Source organism: Malus domestica, chromosome 09, assembly GCF_042453785.1.
Source record: "Malus domestica chromosome 09, GDT2T_hap1".
In the NCBI taxonomy this organism is placed as follows: domain Eukaryota; kingdom Viridiplantae; phylum Streptophyta; class Magnoliopsida; order Rosales; family Rosaceae; genus Malus; species Malus domestica.
This window is the reverse complement of record NC_091669.1, coordinates 33,005,969-33,022,639: the sequence shown is the minus strand read 5'-3', so window position 1 is coordinate 33,022,639 and position 16,671 is coordinate 33,005,969. Positions and strand designations below refer to the sequence as shown.

Here is a 16,671-nt window from a genome sequence, read left to right as displayed (position 1 = left end):
TTTACATCCTTTGAGTATCTTTCTGTTGCTAGGTTGTTTCTCCATGTTTTGTTGCTTCTGTATTTGTGTGATAAGGGTGTCAGAAGAAAAAGGTGAAAGGAACCACCATACCTATTATCACTTGAAGGATGCTTTTTTCATTTAGTATGAAATTTTCATTTTTTTCTACATTCTTGATTTATTTTCAGTTGTAGGTAGTCTCGATTTTTCAAAGTTGTGCTTCAAGCCTTAATCTAGACTCTGGAGGCTGAGTGGGTTTATCAAAAATAATAATTTAATAAAAATGATTAAATGGCTGCTACCGTGTTTGCTTAGTGTGAGAGGCTGATTTGCTTTTGGATTTGTGTCTATCTTGCTAATTTTGGATATGTTTGGATTTTGTTTTGCTGGGGTTGTCATTCTTTAAATTTTTGTAAATTTTCTATGAAGAAATGAACATTTGTGCCTGTCTAGGGTTTAGGCTTTGCTGAAATGTTCATATCTAGGTTCGGGTTGTTGCGTCGTTAATTTTGAATTTTATGTTTAATTTGGGTTTATACATTGTGAATTTTGAATCTTTTGCCTGATTATGGTGTAATTAATTTTAATTTTGTGGGTTTGAGTAAATTATGCACCTTTTCTTTTCGTTCTTTAATGGTTTGGAAAAAAAGCATGAATCTGGAGGATGGAACAAATGGGTTTTCTGTTCAAATCCCTCACCCAAATTAAATATATAAATTAATTTCTTAATTTCCTTTTTATGGTTTGGAAATCAAGCCTTTTATTTTGTGCATTTTCACAGTTATTTCTTTCGGAGTTGGAAAGTAGAAGCTTCAACTTTTAGCTCAGACCTTAAAGCCTCAAAATTTTCACCGTATCAATCCGGTTATTCCAGGCAAGCATAACCTTTATCAACATCCTGTTTATTGAATATCAGAATTAAAGTTCTGTATTAGTGCATTTCATTGATGATAATCCAAATTTTTTAATCCTTTGTGTTTCAGGAATGCAGTGTTAATTCTTCGGACTATCGACCTCTGCCGTCTAATTCTCCTCAATGGTGCTTGCACCATTTGAACCAGAGGGAATCTTAAGGTTGATTTCTGCATTTGTCGAACTCCAACTCTATTTCCGTCTCTCTCACACACGAACACACTATGTCAATGTTAAAACGTCATCGTTCCTGATTATTCAAAATTTGTCTTTGGTTCATTTTATTAGTAAATTTTCAATTCTCTGATGGTTGCTGTTACATGTTTAGTCGGATTGCATGATATTTTGGTATTTTAGTTATGATAGCTCTGGATTAAGCTCTCACCTTTTGTACATTGCACTATTTAACTTTGAGTTTTCATGAAACGTATACATGTCTATTTGTCACTGCATCTTGAATTTTGTGTTTTCAGGGCTTGAAAGATAAGAAATTGAAGGGTCAACTTGCTGTTAGAGAAGAATTGTATGGAAAATCTGCACAAGCTGCTGCCAAAGCTGAGAAGGTGATTTGTTTTCCATAATGTGATATGTTGGTCTGTTCAAACTTTAATGGAAGGAAAAAGAATCTTACATAGAGTCATGCTTAAGCGGTAGACTAGATTTTGTACTCTCTCTTTTCCAGTCGTGTACTGTTGTATTACATTTTTCTCTGATTTACTGGATTTAGTTTATACAAGCGATCTTCTACATGAAATCTTACTTCTTCTGTTCTTTTAGTCCATGTAATGCTGATAACAATTGATTTGAATGTTTGTTTTGTTTTTTATCAGAATTATCAGTGGCTTCTACCAAGTGAGGGAGGCTATTTGGAGACTGAAGGCATAGAGAAGACATAGAGGATCAAACAAGAATCAATTGCTCTGCACCTATCAATGCCGCCAAATGTAATAATGCTTCCCTCTCTTCTCTCTGCCTCTTTATATGTATATATTTATCATTTTCTAGATGGAATAATCCATTGATCATCCAAGTGGTTGCTCGATTTTGCATCTTCTCTTTCCCAATTGAAGTGGCTGTTCAATCCATACTAGCTAGATACATTTGAATCGGTTAATTATTGTTGCTGACAATATATGATATCTAATGTAATTGATTCATTCAATTTTTCATACCTGGATTTAATTCTTTCTAATTAGTGCTGCAAAATCTGTATTGCAAGCTATTTTTTTCCGAGAAACAATCAGATTATTGGATCAAAGTTGCTAATTGTTTTAATTTTGAGGCTTCAATAAAATCAACACCCACAACTGGAGAAGTCAAGAAGCCTGACTGCTACCGCCCTGGAATCGTCGCTCTTCGGTAAGTTTTCAACTCAATATGGTTCAAATCCTCTGAATCATGTTCTTGAATTTTACTATATGTATTTTGTTCTTTGCATTTTGTTATCTGAACTCTATTCTTTGAATTTGGTTACCTGAATCGTGCCTAATATTTGATGTGGCCAATGACTTTGTATGGCTGGCTGGTGTAATTTGGGAGTGTTTTTAGTTAATGGAAGACAGGGGACAAAGGTGTGAGGCGGCGAAGTCAAGTGGGATTAGGAATTTAGGATAGTAGAGTATTTGCTATTTATGGGATTAGAAGTCTTTCTTTATTTTTGTCTTGGTGCAATGAAAAAAAAAAGGGTGAGTAATTTTAACTCCAATTTAAGGTAATAACAGGTGAATTTTTCTCATTACTGCTTTTTTCCTTTCTATTAAAACAACCTTTGATTTCTTTGATAGTGCCTTTTTTTATCTGTGTTATTATAATTGTTCTCAGCTATATTGGAACTAAATTTTTTGTGATGCTCTTTCCTTTTCTTCTTAGTGAAAAAACATACTAAAGTAACAATACAATGGTGGTGGGAATACGCGTTCTCAGCTATGTATGGATGTGTGATATGAATTAGGTGGATGATGTTGAAGCGTCTCAATAAAAAAAAAAAAGGATCTTAGATATTATACATTAATCCATAATGAATTTGTTGTCTGCCTTGCATCAAAGGTGAGAAAGGCCTTCTTTATTTCGGCCTCAATTATTAATTGAAAACTCATTCATATTTTTTCATAGAACTTCCGTCATTATGCGCTGCTATTTAATTGCTCTTTTTGGGTTTTCTAGCCAAAAAGTCAGTCAGTGTATATTTAATTTAGTTCCCCTAATTTTCTTTTTAATTCATTTATTTTTTGTTTTGTTGGGTGATGCAGTTTGATCAAATCGGGTTGAATTGAATAATCCTTGAAGTGACAAGAAGGAACTGACTAAGCAAGTAATAATTCTTAATTACTTACATGTTTTCATTTTAATTTATGATTTGATTGGCCCTTTCTTGTATAAATTTTGAGCTCCATAATCATTGGACCATTGACATGTTATGAGTGCTGATTAGTTTATGTGTGTAAATATAGTGTATGGGTGTTAAGTACTTCAAATGTTATTGACAATCTCATAAGGGAAGGGGCATCCCCTTCTTCTTCTCCTTTTTCTTTTCTCTTGAATTCTCTCTCAAAAAACTAAACCACGGCCGCCAGTTTTCTTATCCCTAATCGCCGATCTCCGCAGGTTTGCACCAAGCCAGTGAAGGAATCAGGGGAACGGAGCTCAGACTGTCAGAGGTATAAATTCACATCCTTAATTTTTTTTTATTTTATTAATTTCAACCGGATCTGAGAAATTCTAAGCCATGGATCTATGTATAGTGTGTGTTGAATCTCTGAGCATCTCTATTTTTTTTTTTCATCAAATGGTCTCTATAGTGTCTGTGTATTTGTGCATCCATGTATGAATATGATCTCTACAAGCTCATTATTGTCCTGGGAAACCACCTAAATTATCGATTCCTTACTTTCTATGTACAATGTTATCAAACTCTAATTTCAAATTTTCTGATTTTGGGGTGGAGGGAGTACTAATATAGTAATTTTCAGGTATTTTGGTTCTTTGCTGGATTTTTTTTGGGTAACTTTGTGATTTGCAGTTGATTTTAGGAATTGATTTATGGGTTTGGTTTGAATGCACTGACATAAGTTATTGTTTCTGTTAATGCAGATGATGGAAATTGACCCCGAGTTCAAACTGAAACGATATGATTATTTTCGTTATGGTGAGAACTCAGAACCCTTTCTTAAACTTTCATGTTTTTGGAATTGAGAAATTGGGTTAATTTTATGATGATTCACCAAGAATTTATCAATCATTTTAATGCATATGAGATAGGGTTTCTGCTTTGTAGGATCTGTTTTTGGTCTTTAGATATTGCTTGATTTGGTATTGTCAAATTGTATATGAATTTCCATGTTCACTTTGTCAGTATAAATTTCCAAGATTGTCATTCGATTCTAAAGACATACATTGAACGATACATATTCCAAGATTGTTGTTGGACAATCAAGTAAATCAAGATTATCATTTGTCAAGATTGTTTTTAGAAAGTAATTTCTCTGATCAAACAAATCAAGCAAAGTGAACATGGTATATGAATTTCCAAGATTGTCAGTATGAAACGATACATTAATGCTTGATTTGGTATGGCGTTTTCTTCACAATTTAAATGTAAGAAGCTTTTAATTTTTCTGGATTCAATTTTAAATAAGATACTGTTATGGGTTGTTAATCAACCATTGAATTGGTTTTGGAGTTTTCATTCGATCAGAGAGATAGTGTGTTTTTTTGGTGAAAGTTTTAATCGGTGAGATTTTTAGTTAGGCTATGTTGTGGGTTTTGGCAAATTTCTAGCGTGTTTATGCATGTGGTTTTGATTATAGACTTGGAAGAAAATGGGATTGAGGGTGAGGGAAAAACGGCGGAGAAAGCATGGAAAAGAGATTTGGGATTAGGGATAGGGAAACATGTGAGGGAAAAACGGCGGAGAAAGCATGGAAAAGAGATTTGGGATTAGGGATAGGGAAACAGAGGAAAAGAATATGATAGAGGAATGGGTTCAGTTCATTTTCACTATTTTTTTAACTGATTTGGGATTTTGTTTGGGTTTGAGGCCATCATTGGCGTTAAGGCGTTTATTGTCACACCGTGTGTGTTTTTTGCTAACTTTTATTGGTAATTTTTATGTTCTTGCGATTTGTGTGGTAGGGTTTCTAAATTTTATCCTTGATCATTTGGTTTTTTTAATTTACGATTTTACTGATTTTCACGTATTTATTGTGCAATCTCTTCTTTATTTTCTCTGCAGCACAATGCATTTATGAAATTTCTCATTTTGATGAGTGGGATCGCCAGTTTCCTCCACCTTTTATGTCGCTCACCGCTTCACTGCAAATAAGATTAAACCAGATCCCTTCCAAGTTTCAGCCACCGCTACCACCAGGACCTCAGCTATCTTTCCATTGTTTCTCAAAACTTTCATATTGGTACATAAGCTCAACTCTGATTCTATTTCAAACCCAAAGATTGATTATGTTTACTCTTTTTTCTCTGTTATTTAGTAAACTTTCCCAACTGTCACAAAATGATTTATAAGATTAGGAATTGATAGAACAGTAGTTGTTAAACATTGTGGCATTTGAAAGTCCTTCTGTGATTAAGATGTGTATTTGTTTTAATTACAATTTAGGTGATGGAAAATTTAAATTTAATTTGTGCATGTTTCGTTTTTTTTCTACCCAGCTAACAATCTATTGCTTGGAGTTCATCCTTTTGATTGTACACTAGCTCTTGATGTCAGCTTAATTGAATGTAAATGAAATCCAAACTCTTATCTTATCATCTCACCTATCTCTTGGTTATTTGAATTCTCTAGAGATGCCTGTTTTGATTTGTGATTTTGTTGGATTTAGTCTGGTGAAATGTGTTTATCTGCATTGGTTCATTTTAGGGTGTGACTCTGTTCATGTCTGGGGTTGATGAAATTGTTTAGTGTGATGCTTTTTCTTTGTTTGTATTAATTGAGTTTACAATGTATTTTAAAGCCTGAATTATAGATTTGTTTTCCGTATTGAATGTCAAATTATCAGTGTATAGATACAAAAAATAATTTAGTGTATGTATTTTTATGTGTGTTTGTTCCCTTTGTCCTTTTCTCTTCTTATTTTGCTTCGGTGGCTGAAGCAATTGGGACATTGGTCAGAACCCCTTTCTTCCCATTTTTGTTTATGCTAATTTGAATCGGTTATGTGTGTGTATATATATTTTTTGAATCCTTATCAAAGTTGGTTTCGTTAATGAAATGCAGAGGCTGCTCAGAAGGAATTGAGGAGGAGAGGGAAGGTTTTGGCATCGAAAAAGTCATCTCGGATGGCTGCTGAGGGCTTGCTGGCTTTGGCTCAGAATGAGAACAAGGCTGTTATTATTGAACTTAACTGTGAGACTGATTTTGTTGCTCGATATCTTTCAATACTTGGTAAGTGTGACTGATATGATTCCTCCATATTTTTTTAGTTCTATTTGATTAGTTGCTATTATAAGTATATGGTTGCGTACTTAATTTCAGTCGTCCTTTTTTCCCCTTATTTCTTCTTCCTTTGCTTTGCTTTTGCTGCTTCTTCTTCTTCTTCCCCCTTTTTTCCCCCCTCTCTTGCTTTATTTCTTCCGATATTTTCTCTCTCTCTTACTCTCTTCAAAATCCCACAACAGTCTTTGGAGTTGGAGGCTTTTGCTCTGTTGGGTTTTTTTCCAATAACTCAAAGGGCCGAAAGGTATTCCCTTTTCATATTCTTCTCTCCCAATTTCTTTAGGGTTAATTTCAATTTTCTTATGCCATTTGCAAGGTGCTTTTTAGGGTTTAACTATTTGATTTCACAGATTCATTACAGACACAGTAAATAGGTACATTTTAAATTCGTATTTCATAACTTGGTTGCTTGATAGTACTGCCACTGTTCATTGGCTTCTCCTACGAGACAGCAAGGGTATGCAGAGATCATAATAGATGGGGGTTTTTTTTTTTTAATATCTTTTACATAATGCTCTTAAATTTCAACATCTTATTTATAACAATGTTGCCAAAATGCATTCTGATTATCAGGTATATCACTATGGAAGAACTAGAGCAAGTCCTCCACGAGTACGGCTTACATGGTGAATTTTAATCTTTCCAGGTACACCCATATCTATATCCTAAACAACTGTTATTATGTATCAATTTGTTAGAGTCAACAAATGTTAAAAGTCAATTTATATAATTTATTTTTTGCTTTCCAGGTACAACCATATCTCACTTCCTCTAGTACTCTCTCTCTCTCTCTCTCTAAAATCTCTGTCGGGTTTCTACCAATATGTTAATTTGTATAATTTATTTTTTGATGTGAGACTTGGTGCATTTGATTTGGGTTATGGTTTTGAGATGTTATTTGGGAGATTTCATTTTTGAGTTGGATTCATGGTTTTTGCTTAAGATCTTTTTTTTTTTTTCTTTCTGTTTTTTTTTTCCTCTTTTGGTCGCTTTAGCTTGCTGTGCATGTGATATTTTCTTCCATGTCCAATATTATCCAAATTCATTACTGCATTTCAAGAGCTTGCGACTTATAACTTCGCTCCCAACTCCCAAGTGAGTCTTAGATAGCAAATCACCCTAATCGGCACACTCTAATCGATTACAAGTTTTCGGATCCTAAACACTTTGAAAGGGTTTCCAGAAAAGACATCTTTCCAAAGGCAAGTAGTGACACTATCAATTTCCTCAACCAATCTTCACTGGAATTTTCTCCGTCATCCTATATATTGCAGCATTCACACATTTGATAAGAAAATTTCAGTTTCTGGTCACTTCAAATGGCAGGAAAATGAACACCATAAATTATCCATGGTCTTTATCATGCTAGCTAACAACTGGAAAGTGCCTGAAGTTATTAGTTATTAAACTCTTCCTTTTTGTTTGAAATGCCGGTGGTGTTCGACAAACAGGATAAAAGAAATGGTTGTTGCCCTGTATTTTACTTTTTTGGTTGGCAAGAAGCATATTCAATTTATTCAATTTATTCTTTTACTTTCTATGACAAAGCAATCCTTTCCAGTCCATTGGTATCAAGGTTTTTTTTTTTGAACCAACATTCGTGGTATTTTATTGATTCCCTACCCGATTAATAAAACTCATAATTTAATTTTATGGATTTTTGGCGTCTGATTTTGGTTTTTGATGTTTTCATAGTGATCGACTTCTTTGGTGTTCATTTTTTTATGTTTTCTCAGTGGTACGGTGACTACTAGAATTACTGGGTTTTCGATTTTATTAGAATCGGTTTTTAAGTCGTCGGGTCTGTATCCTTTTTTATCAGTTTTGTTTTAATCTCATAATCTTTGTTTCTTTCATCGCTAAATTTTGAACTTAAAACATGCAGACTCTAAGGGACACCATCCATCAAGAGTATCGTCATGTTGTCGAGAGGCGAGTTTTTACAGGTTTGAACCCCTCATCTTCCTTCTGTTTCTTCTGTAACTTATGGAAACAGGCATCTTGCATCTTTTTTGCTTTGAACATTAGTGCTTGAAAGATTAGCTATTGAAACAAGAACAACACACTTTTTTTGCTTTTTTGCTTAGCTGTTAAAACACATGCCTGGCCTGTAGGACATATATTTTGCCGTCTTAACTTGAAGAGCAATATAAGTGTTAAATGCATGTTACTTCTGTTTCTCAAGGAAACAGAGCATTTTTTTGCAACTATACCTTTTGTAATCATCTCAGTTGAATGTATATAAAAGTCAAACTGCTTATCTTACCTACACCTTTTACTCATCTATCCCTTTTGTTCGTTCTTGATTATGTTGAATTTTTTTTTCAGGTTAAATGTCTTAATTCATGTGGTTAAGGCTGGTGCATTCAAGTCCCGCAGCAACGCGCTGACATTTTGGCTAGTTACTACTATTTTTCCTAGCTTTGTTTAACAAGCCTAAAAGTGACACTTGCGATAGATATTTGCATTTTCTGTGATGTGAAGCGCAAATTTAAATGACATATAGGGAAAAAAAGACAAAATATAAACAAATAAACTACACCAATTTGCTGAACAAAAGGGAAGAAACTAAATCGAATTCAACACGAGGAACCTTCTTTTTTTTTTTCTTTTTTTTTTTTTATACACTGGAATCTTGAAGCAGCACATCATGTTTTTCCTAAATATTCTAGTTTGTATGCACATGTTTTGTCTTCTGGTTGGCAGAACAAAGTTGACTAACACGAAGACAACAGATTTATGTCTTCATAAGGAAAGGGTGATCGATTGTGATCAAGGCGAAGAACAGAAAAAGATGGCTTCAGAGATGAAGGTTGAAGTCAATTACAAGGAAACAATTAAACCATCCTCTTCAACTCCTCCACACCTCAAAACCACCCAGCTTTCTGTTTTTGATCAATTATCTCCAGATGTTTTTATCCCAATACTACTCTTCTATCCCAACAACATTAATAGTGGTGTCGTTGATAGTATTGATCACCCTTCTTTGGTTGTTGAAAGATCAAAGCTTCTAAAAACATCCTTATCCGAAGCTCTCACTCATTTCTACCCCTTTGCTGGGGAGTTCCAATATAATTTTTCCATTTCTTGCAATGACCATGGGTCTGCATTTATTGAAGCCCAAGTTAACTGTCCCATATTGAAGATTTTGGAAAGACCAGATGCTGAGATCCTTAGACAATTGCTACCAACAGGAATAGGATCCACACAAGCAGAGACAGGCTATCTTCTGCTAATCCAGGCCACCTTCTTTGAATGTGGTGGATTGGCGATTGGGGTTAGCAGTTCACATATCATCACTGATGCCTGTACGCTCAGCACATTCATTCAAAGCTGGGCTGCAATTGCCCTTGCATCCAATAGTGTTACTACTGATCATGTTTTACTTACTCCTAAACTTGGTGTTGCAGTTTCTCTTTTTCCACAACTAGATTTCTTGAACTCGCCTCAACCTGCCTTGAAGTTCGATGAAGAAAAGTGCATAACCAAAAGATTTGTGTTTGAGGCCTCTAAGGTTGCTGCTCTTAAGTCCAAGGCCGTAAGTACCTCTGTGCCAAACCCAACGCGGGTTGAATCAGTGTCAGCCCTGATTTGGAAGTGTGCCACCACAGTATCAAGATCAAACTTGGGTGTGGTAAGGCCGTCTGAGTGGTCTCCCGTGGCCAACTTACGGAAAATATTGGTGCAGCAGCCCTTGGCAGAAAACTTAATGGGAAATCTTGTGGGGATGTTTTCAGTAAAAACGGAAGCAATTGAAGTCGTCGATATTGATATTCCAAGCTTGGTTGCTAAACTGAGGAAAGGGGTTGAGGAATTTAAAGTAAAGTACGGGAATGGAGTAAGTGGGGAGGAAGCATGTGGATTCTTCAGAGAGTTTGGAAATCTCATGAAGAGGGATGTAGACAACTACAATTGCAGCAGTTGGTGCAGGTTTCCGTTCTATGAAGCCAACTTCGGATGGGGAAAGCCATTGTGGGTGTGTCAGAGTACAGGAATGAAGAATCTAATTGTGTTTATGGATACAAGAGATGGGAAAGGCATAGAAGCATCCTTGACATTCAGTGAAGAAGACATGGCCAAATTTGAATGCAATAAGGAGCTGCTTGCATATGCTTCTGTGAATCCGACTGTCATGTAATATGGGTGTTTCCTTACATTATTTGGTGTGTAATAACTTAATACTTTTACTCGTTGACTTTTAAAATTTTTATCAACATAACTCTGATGTTTTTCGAATTGTACGTGTGACCGGAATCACTCATTAATTAATTACGCTTGCAAGTCGTACCAATAAGATGCTGAATTAAATAGAACTATACTCATGTTAACCTAATATTAGATTAAAGACTGTAAAGGGGCTGGAAACGATCAATATATATTATCCCTGGGATAGCTAGATGCAGAAATTGCTGCACAAACACAGGTATAATGAAAACCTTTTCACTAAGCAAGATAAATCACCAAGCACGAGAAATTCTTGGTTATAACGTAATATTTCTATCACAAATTGAATCACATGGCTTTCATGAGTGAGAGCTACGAACATTTTGAAGAAATATTTATTCATTCCCAATTAGAACCCAACATCTGCACTAACCTTTTGAAAAAAGTTGAGATTATACCATAAAACCAATTTGCTAATACTCTCCAATTATTTATAAGCACATACGTGGAGTAGACAACTTGCTCTGTTACCATGTGAAAGTTAGGGTTTCATCATAAAACTAATTGATAGTATGGGGAGGAGTCCAATTACTTATAAGCATATGCAATGTCTATTCTTTCTTCGATATGGGATATACCATCTCAACACCCTTCCTTCCTCTACACTCATGTTTAAATCCTTCTTTTGTGTAATTTAGATGAATTTAATGTAATTATCTTATTATTTGTATCCAAAAAAGAGATCTCAATATCAATAAAGGAGATGGAAATGAATAGTAGTATCAAGATTGATTATTCAGGCACATAAAACTAATTAAGTGTTGACACAGTGAAACACACTTACAATCAGGGCCACACCAAATGTGTCCGGCACAAAAAATACGAAAAAATACAAAAAAACAAAAAACAAAAAATTATAAACCCAATGCCTTTAAGGGCTTGGGGGAATAAATAGAACCGTGGGATATATCTCGTTTACTAATTCATAATCAAAATTAAAATGTAAAATTGAATACCAATTACTAGACATAACTTCGTTTACTAAACTTGAGGGAATAAAAAGAAGAGAAATTATATTCACACACCCCAAATTACTTCTCCCACACCTTTTTAATTTTTTAATATTTTCTACACACCACTAACACTTGATAAAAAATATTAAAAAATTAAAAAAGTGTGAGAGAAGTAATTTGGGGTGTGTGAATATAATCTCCCTAAAAAGAAAGGTGTGACTCTTTGATTGGAGGCCAACAGGATCCTCTTCGGATTCTTTTTGTGAGAATTCTGAGAATCCGTAAATCGTATCCGTTCATCGTATATTGTGCAGTTCGTTTTTCTTAGGTATTGTTTGTACTTAATTTTAAATAAAAAAATTATAATAATTTCTTATAACACGATGTACAATGAAATGACACGATTCACAGATATGAGGATCTCAGGCGAGGATCTGGATTCGATTGGAGATGGTAATCGAATTGCAGGAGTATGGAGGAATCATAATCAATTTTTCTTACCCATTACGCCCTTAGATTTTTACTATATTTACCTTTTACTGGGTTGTATTTCTTGAATATGAATTAAAAAAAAATAACAAATACATACTATTAAGGTTTTATTAAGTTCCAAAAATTATCACTAATGATACAATTAATCTGAATAAAAAATTATTCAATTATTAGTACATAAATTTAGAATAATAATATTTTAGTAATCATACTAATTTTTATTTTGGTTGAGAATGAGTCTCACATTGATGGGAGGAGTGATCTTATATGGACTTATAAGAAGTTGGGCTACTCCCCGTATTGTCAATTACTTTTATGATTGAACCCTAACTTTTTTCATGATATTAGAGCTAATTGTCTCACATATGAAGCCAAACGGCCACATGCGCTCCACGTCACCCTGTTGTGTTGTCCACGTGTTAGGCTTGAAAAATTCATCACACGTGAGAGGACATGTTGAGAATGAGTCCCACGTTGATGGGAGGAGGGACCTTGCATGGACTTATAAGAGGGGTTGGGCTACTCTCCATATTGCCAATTGGTTTATGGTGGAACATCAACTTTCTTCAATTCCGATTCAGGTGAATTCATAAACAATTTTTATGAACTCAGTTTCATTCTTATTCCGATTTTAGAATATTTAAGTAAACAGTTCCAACAGTAATCTAATTCTAACACAGCTCCTCATTTCAACTCATTATCAATTCAATCCATCTTCTATCCAATTCCTCCAATTTTCATTGTTAATAAACAAGCTCTTTAACTCTAGGTAAATTATTTTAACTTTCAGCTGGTGTCTTTGCCGCCACAGTCCAACCCTTTTGGGGGCTGGGAAGACTCACAGAGACATTTCAGCCTCTCTCTGGCCACCATCATACGGTCCACCAGCGCCAAGAATCAAACCTAAGACGTGCTTGTTGAATAGGGGCCTAGAATTCATCATCAGCCACTCAACCACCTCGTGGTTTATTTATTTTTTTTTGTTTTTGAACAAACAATATTATCTACACTAAAGGGGTGGGGAGTGAGGGATTGGGTTAAGCTTCACAATGGGCTAGTAATAATGTAGTTCCAATTTGTCTTCATTAATTTATTAGTAAATACCATTTAAAGTCAAGAAAAATGTTTTTTCATCCCCATTCAATATATATAGCTTAACCACTTAGTACTACGGTCTAGTTATATTTCTCTGGACTTGAAGTGAGAGGTTTTAGGTTCAATTTTCGCCAAAAACGAATTTGAACCAAATTATTGCTAGCCTATTGTATGGTTAGCTCACTTCCCTATTCTTTAATATATATAATATCTTTTTTTAATATATATATATATATATATATGTATGTATGTATGTATGTATGTATAGCTTACATAACAGATTGCTGAGTTTTCTCTAAATGATTGTTGACTTGATTGATGAGGAGGATTTGGGTGCCTCACTGACACACCCCAATCCTAGAATCAAGGCGTGCTGACCGTCACGTGAGTGTGATGTAACCAAAAGTGCAATGCGGAAGCAAAGGATATGAGAAATACGAAGGAATAAAAACCAACTACTAGCAGTAATATCCAACTAGCATGCTAGAGTGAGTTTAAATGTGCAGTACACAATTTCAGAGCATAAAAACTAGGTGCAGTCAAGTAGGACTATAATTAAATTACAACACCCGCAGGTGAGTCCTACATGCAGGAAGTCTGTCAGAACGCCGAAGAAAACCTTGTGAGCCACCAATTGCTAACTAGAACCTGGAGGGCCGCAAAAACAAAATTGAGTGGGTCAGTAAAACCAAAGTTTTCCAAAACATTTCATTTAAAACATTTCTAACCCTTCACTGTAAAACCTGTATACTTTCCCAGAAAATAGTATATATATATAACCATAATTAATCTCAAACTCAAATCACAAATCTTTAACACTTTCCAAGAAAAATATGTCATGCTATGCATCAAAACATAATAAGGATGCAACATTATAACAGGTGAAATAAGGAATCAACCGGAGACCCTGCAGTTGGTCCTGTACGGTTAATTCCATAGCTCAATATCCAACCCAGCCGGAGTCACCACGGTGACCTGTACGGCACTACTCTGCATATAAATTGGAACTACCTAAAGTAGTCTGTACGATAAGAAAGGTGTAAGAATGCGCTCTAGTGCTTCTCTCATCAATCATCTGCGTGCATAATCTAAGGTCACCTACTAGTCGGAACCACCTCTAGTGATCTATATGACTAGCATGTCGGAACCCTCACATGGTCTGTACGACATGCACCTACTTGGATCCAAGGTGAGCGTGCGGTGCGGTGAATAATATAAGCACTAACACCAGGGATGCATGTTATGAGCTCTCAACACAATTCACATCATCAATGATTCACATGAATAACATAAAACTCACCTAATACTCACCTATGCGTCCACAGCACCAATTCACATATATATATGCATCAATTATCAATTCATATAATTCACAATATGCATGCATGGCATTTAAAAACATACTTTCATATAAATTCAATTTCTGGGAAAATCAATAGTATATAGGTATATACGGAAAACAAAATTGCCCGCTCACTAGTAAGTCGATGGGTCGTAACCCCCGTGACGTCCCTGGATGCGCTCGTCCTCGGGATAGGTGTCACCTATATGCGAAACAACTATAAAAACGTTAATTAAAGCACATAACCGACAATTCGTAATAACTTCTCATACGGTGCTCAAATTGGGCATATGAATATACCACATCGACCTACTCGACGTCACGAACGTCAAGAAATTTTTAGAAAAAATTTCTGAAGCTGCACGCGCCCCTACGCGCCTGGACATGCACGGGTCCACGCGCCCCCCACGCGCGTCTCCTACCTTGATGCGTAAAATAAGTTAACACACAAATTAAACCCTCTTTTTGACAATTGTAGTATAGATGTAAGTAGGGTATCGTTCTAGGCCGGGGATTAGGAGGGATTGCTAATCTATTAAATTAACTTAAAAATATTAAATAAGACTCAAGGATACAAAACTAGGCTAAAAACTCTAATAACTCGAAACACACTTAAAATGACTCAAAATAATGAAAACAATTAAATTAAACACTAGGAACTGAAATGGACGGAAATTAAATTAAAAGACTAACAATAAAGAAAACTAAATAAATAATATAATTTAATAATGGATGGGTGTTTGGTTTTGATGAAAAGTAAATTAAACTTAATTAAATTACAGAATTGACAAAAACATAAAATTAAGGTAAAATGATAAATGACGGACTAGCTAGAGGGTTTTTCTCCACACATGACACATATGCAACCTAAATTGATTTTCAATTGTTCTTTCAATAAGTTGTGAATTTCAACACTTCAGATTAACCGTGAATAGCACTTTTTTAATCTTCAAGTTTTCCTTAAGTTATTGAATTGGACGGGAAAACGCATACAACAATTCAAAACATTCTTCAAAAGTCCCCTACGTGAAAAGCACAATAGAGATACAATCAAAGATCATTAAACTTTGTGAAAACTATAAGCATTGACGAGGCATTCGTAACTATGAAAAGCATGATACTCTTGCCAAGAATTTACTTAACGTGATTGTGACTAGCAACCTTTACTACTTGTGAAAATAAGTTCATAACGATTAGGTGAAATTCACTTATATTCTAGCATCAAATTCATGCATGTAAATTAAGCGTGCACTCTCAACCAACATACACAAATCAGTTTTTATACGAACGGATAAGTAAATTGAAATCACAACTTATGAAATCACAACCGAAGGTAATCAATTCATATTACAAATATATTCATGGCTTTGAATTAACCTCTAGCCAAAATAAATTTAATTACACATTATTAAAATAAAAATAAAATAGAAGTTTGAAAAGATTAAACCGAAAGAAGGTGATCTGTTGCTTTCGTGCCCACGCTGCCAAGGGTAGCTTTCTGTGCCGTTGGTTTCTCGTTCCTGCGCCTGCCGTTCTCTCCCCTCGCGCTGATTTCTTCTCGCTGACCCCGTGCTGCCCAAGGCAGCCTCCTTATTTCTCTCTTTCCTGCGTCTCTGCGAGCTGCCCAAAGGGCAGCCCCTTTCTCCCGCTCCCAGACCCCTTTGCCAGCTGCCCAAAGGCAGCATCTCTCTTCTTCTTTTTATTATTCTTTTTGTTTCTGACCTGTCTCTCACCAGCTGCCAAAGCAGCTCCCCTTTTTCACGTTTCTGCGTTTTTGCTCCTTCAATTTTATTCTTTCTTTCTGGCAGCCTTGCTGCCTTTTCTCTTGGCTTTCTTTCTTCTCCTACAAACACAATAAGTCAAAAGTATCATAAATACTTAAAGCTTCCAACTAAATTAGACAAGAAAAAAAAATATAAAAGGATGAAATATATAGTTTAAATATTGGTTTACAATGGATTAGCAATATTGTAATTTAAATTTGCTTTTGACGAATTTATTACATAAAATTTCACTTGTTCTATTTTTATTTTCTTTGCATAACAAATCCTATAAACACAAAAATAACGTAAATAGCTCAAAAATGTAAGGAACTAACTAAGAAAAGACGAGTGAATTCGAAGTAAAAATATATATAAATATGATCTGATCATACCTCGGCTCGCCGGACTGGTTTTTCCGGTGGCCGAAAAACTGGAGATTTT

At 35.0% G+C, this 16,671-nt stretch overlaps 1 protein-coding gene and 1 long non-coding RNA gene across 2 annotated transcripts; both read left to right on the top strand.

Annotated features, from left to right (window-relative positions):
- The first annotated feature begins 3,412 nt into the window (after positions 1-3,412).
- LOC139188040 (uncharacterized) lies at positions 3,413-7,003 on the top strand. Its single transcript, XR_011571155.1, has 6 exons — positions 3,413-3,569; positions 4,003-4,057; positions 5,144-5,321; positions 6,143-6,310; positions 6,544-6,605; positions 6,935-7,003. It is a non-coding gene; the product is annotated as an uncharacterized lncRNA (long non-coding RNA).
- Positions 7,004-9,049: 2,046 nt separating this feature from the next.
- Positions 9,050-10,597, top strand: LOC103435566 (BAHD acyltransferase At5g47980-like). The gene has a single exon (XM_008373956.4). It carries the CDS (start codon positions 9,156-9,158, stop codon positions 10,497-10,499), a length of 1,344 nt encoding a protein of 447 aa, XP_008372178.4. The 5' UTR covers positions 9,050-9,155; the 3' UTR covers positions 10,500-10,597.
- Positions 10,598-16,671: the final 6,074 nt, after the last annotated feature.

Coding starts and splice junctions, on each gene's coding strand:
- LOC103435566 (XM_008373956.4), top strand. CDS start 9,156: ATGGCTTCAGAGATGAAGGTTGAAGTCAATTACAAGGAAACAATTAAA.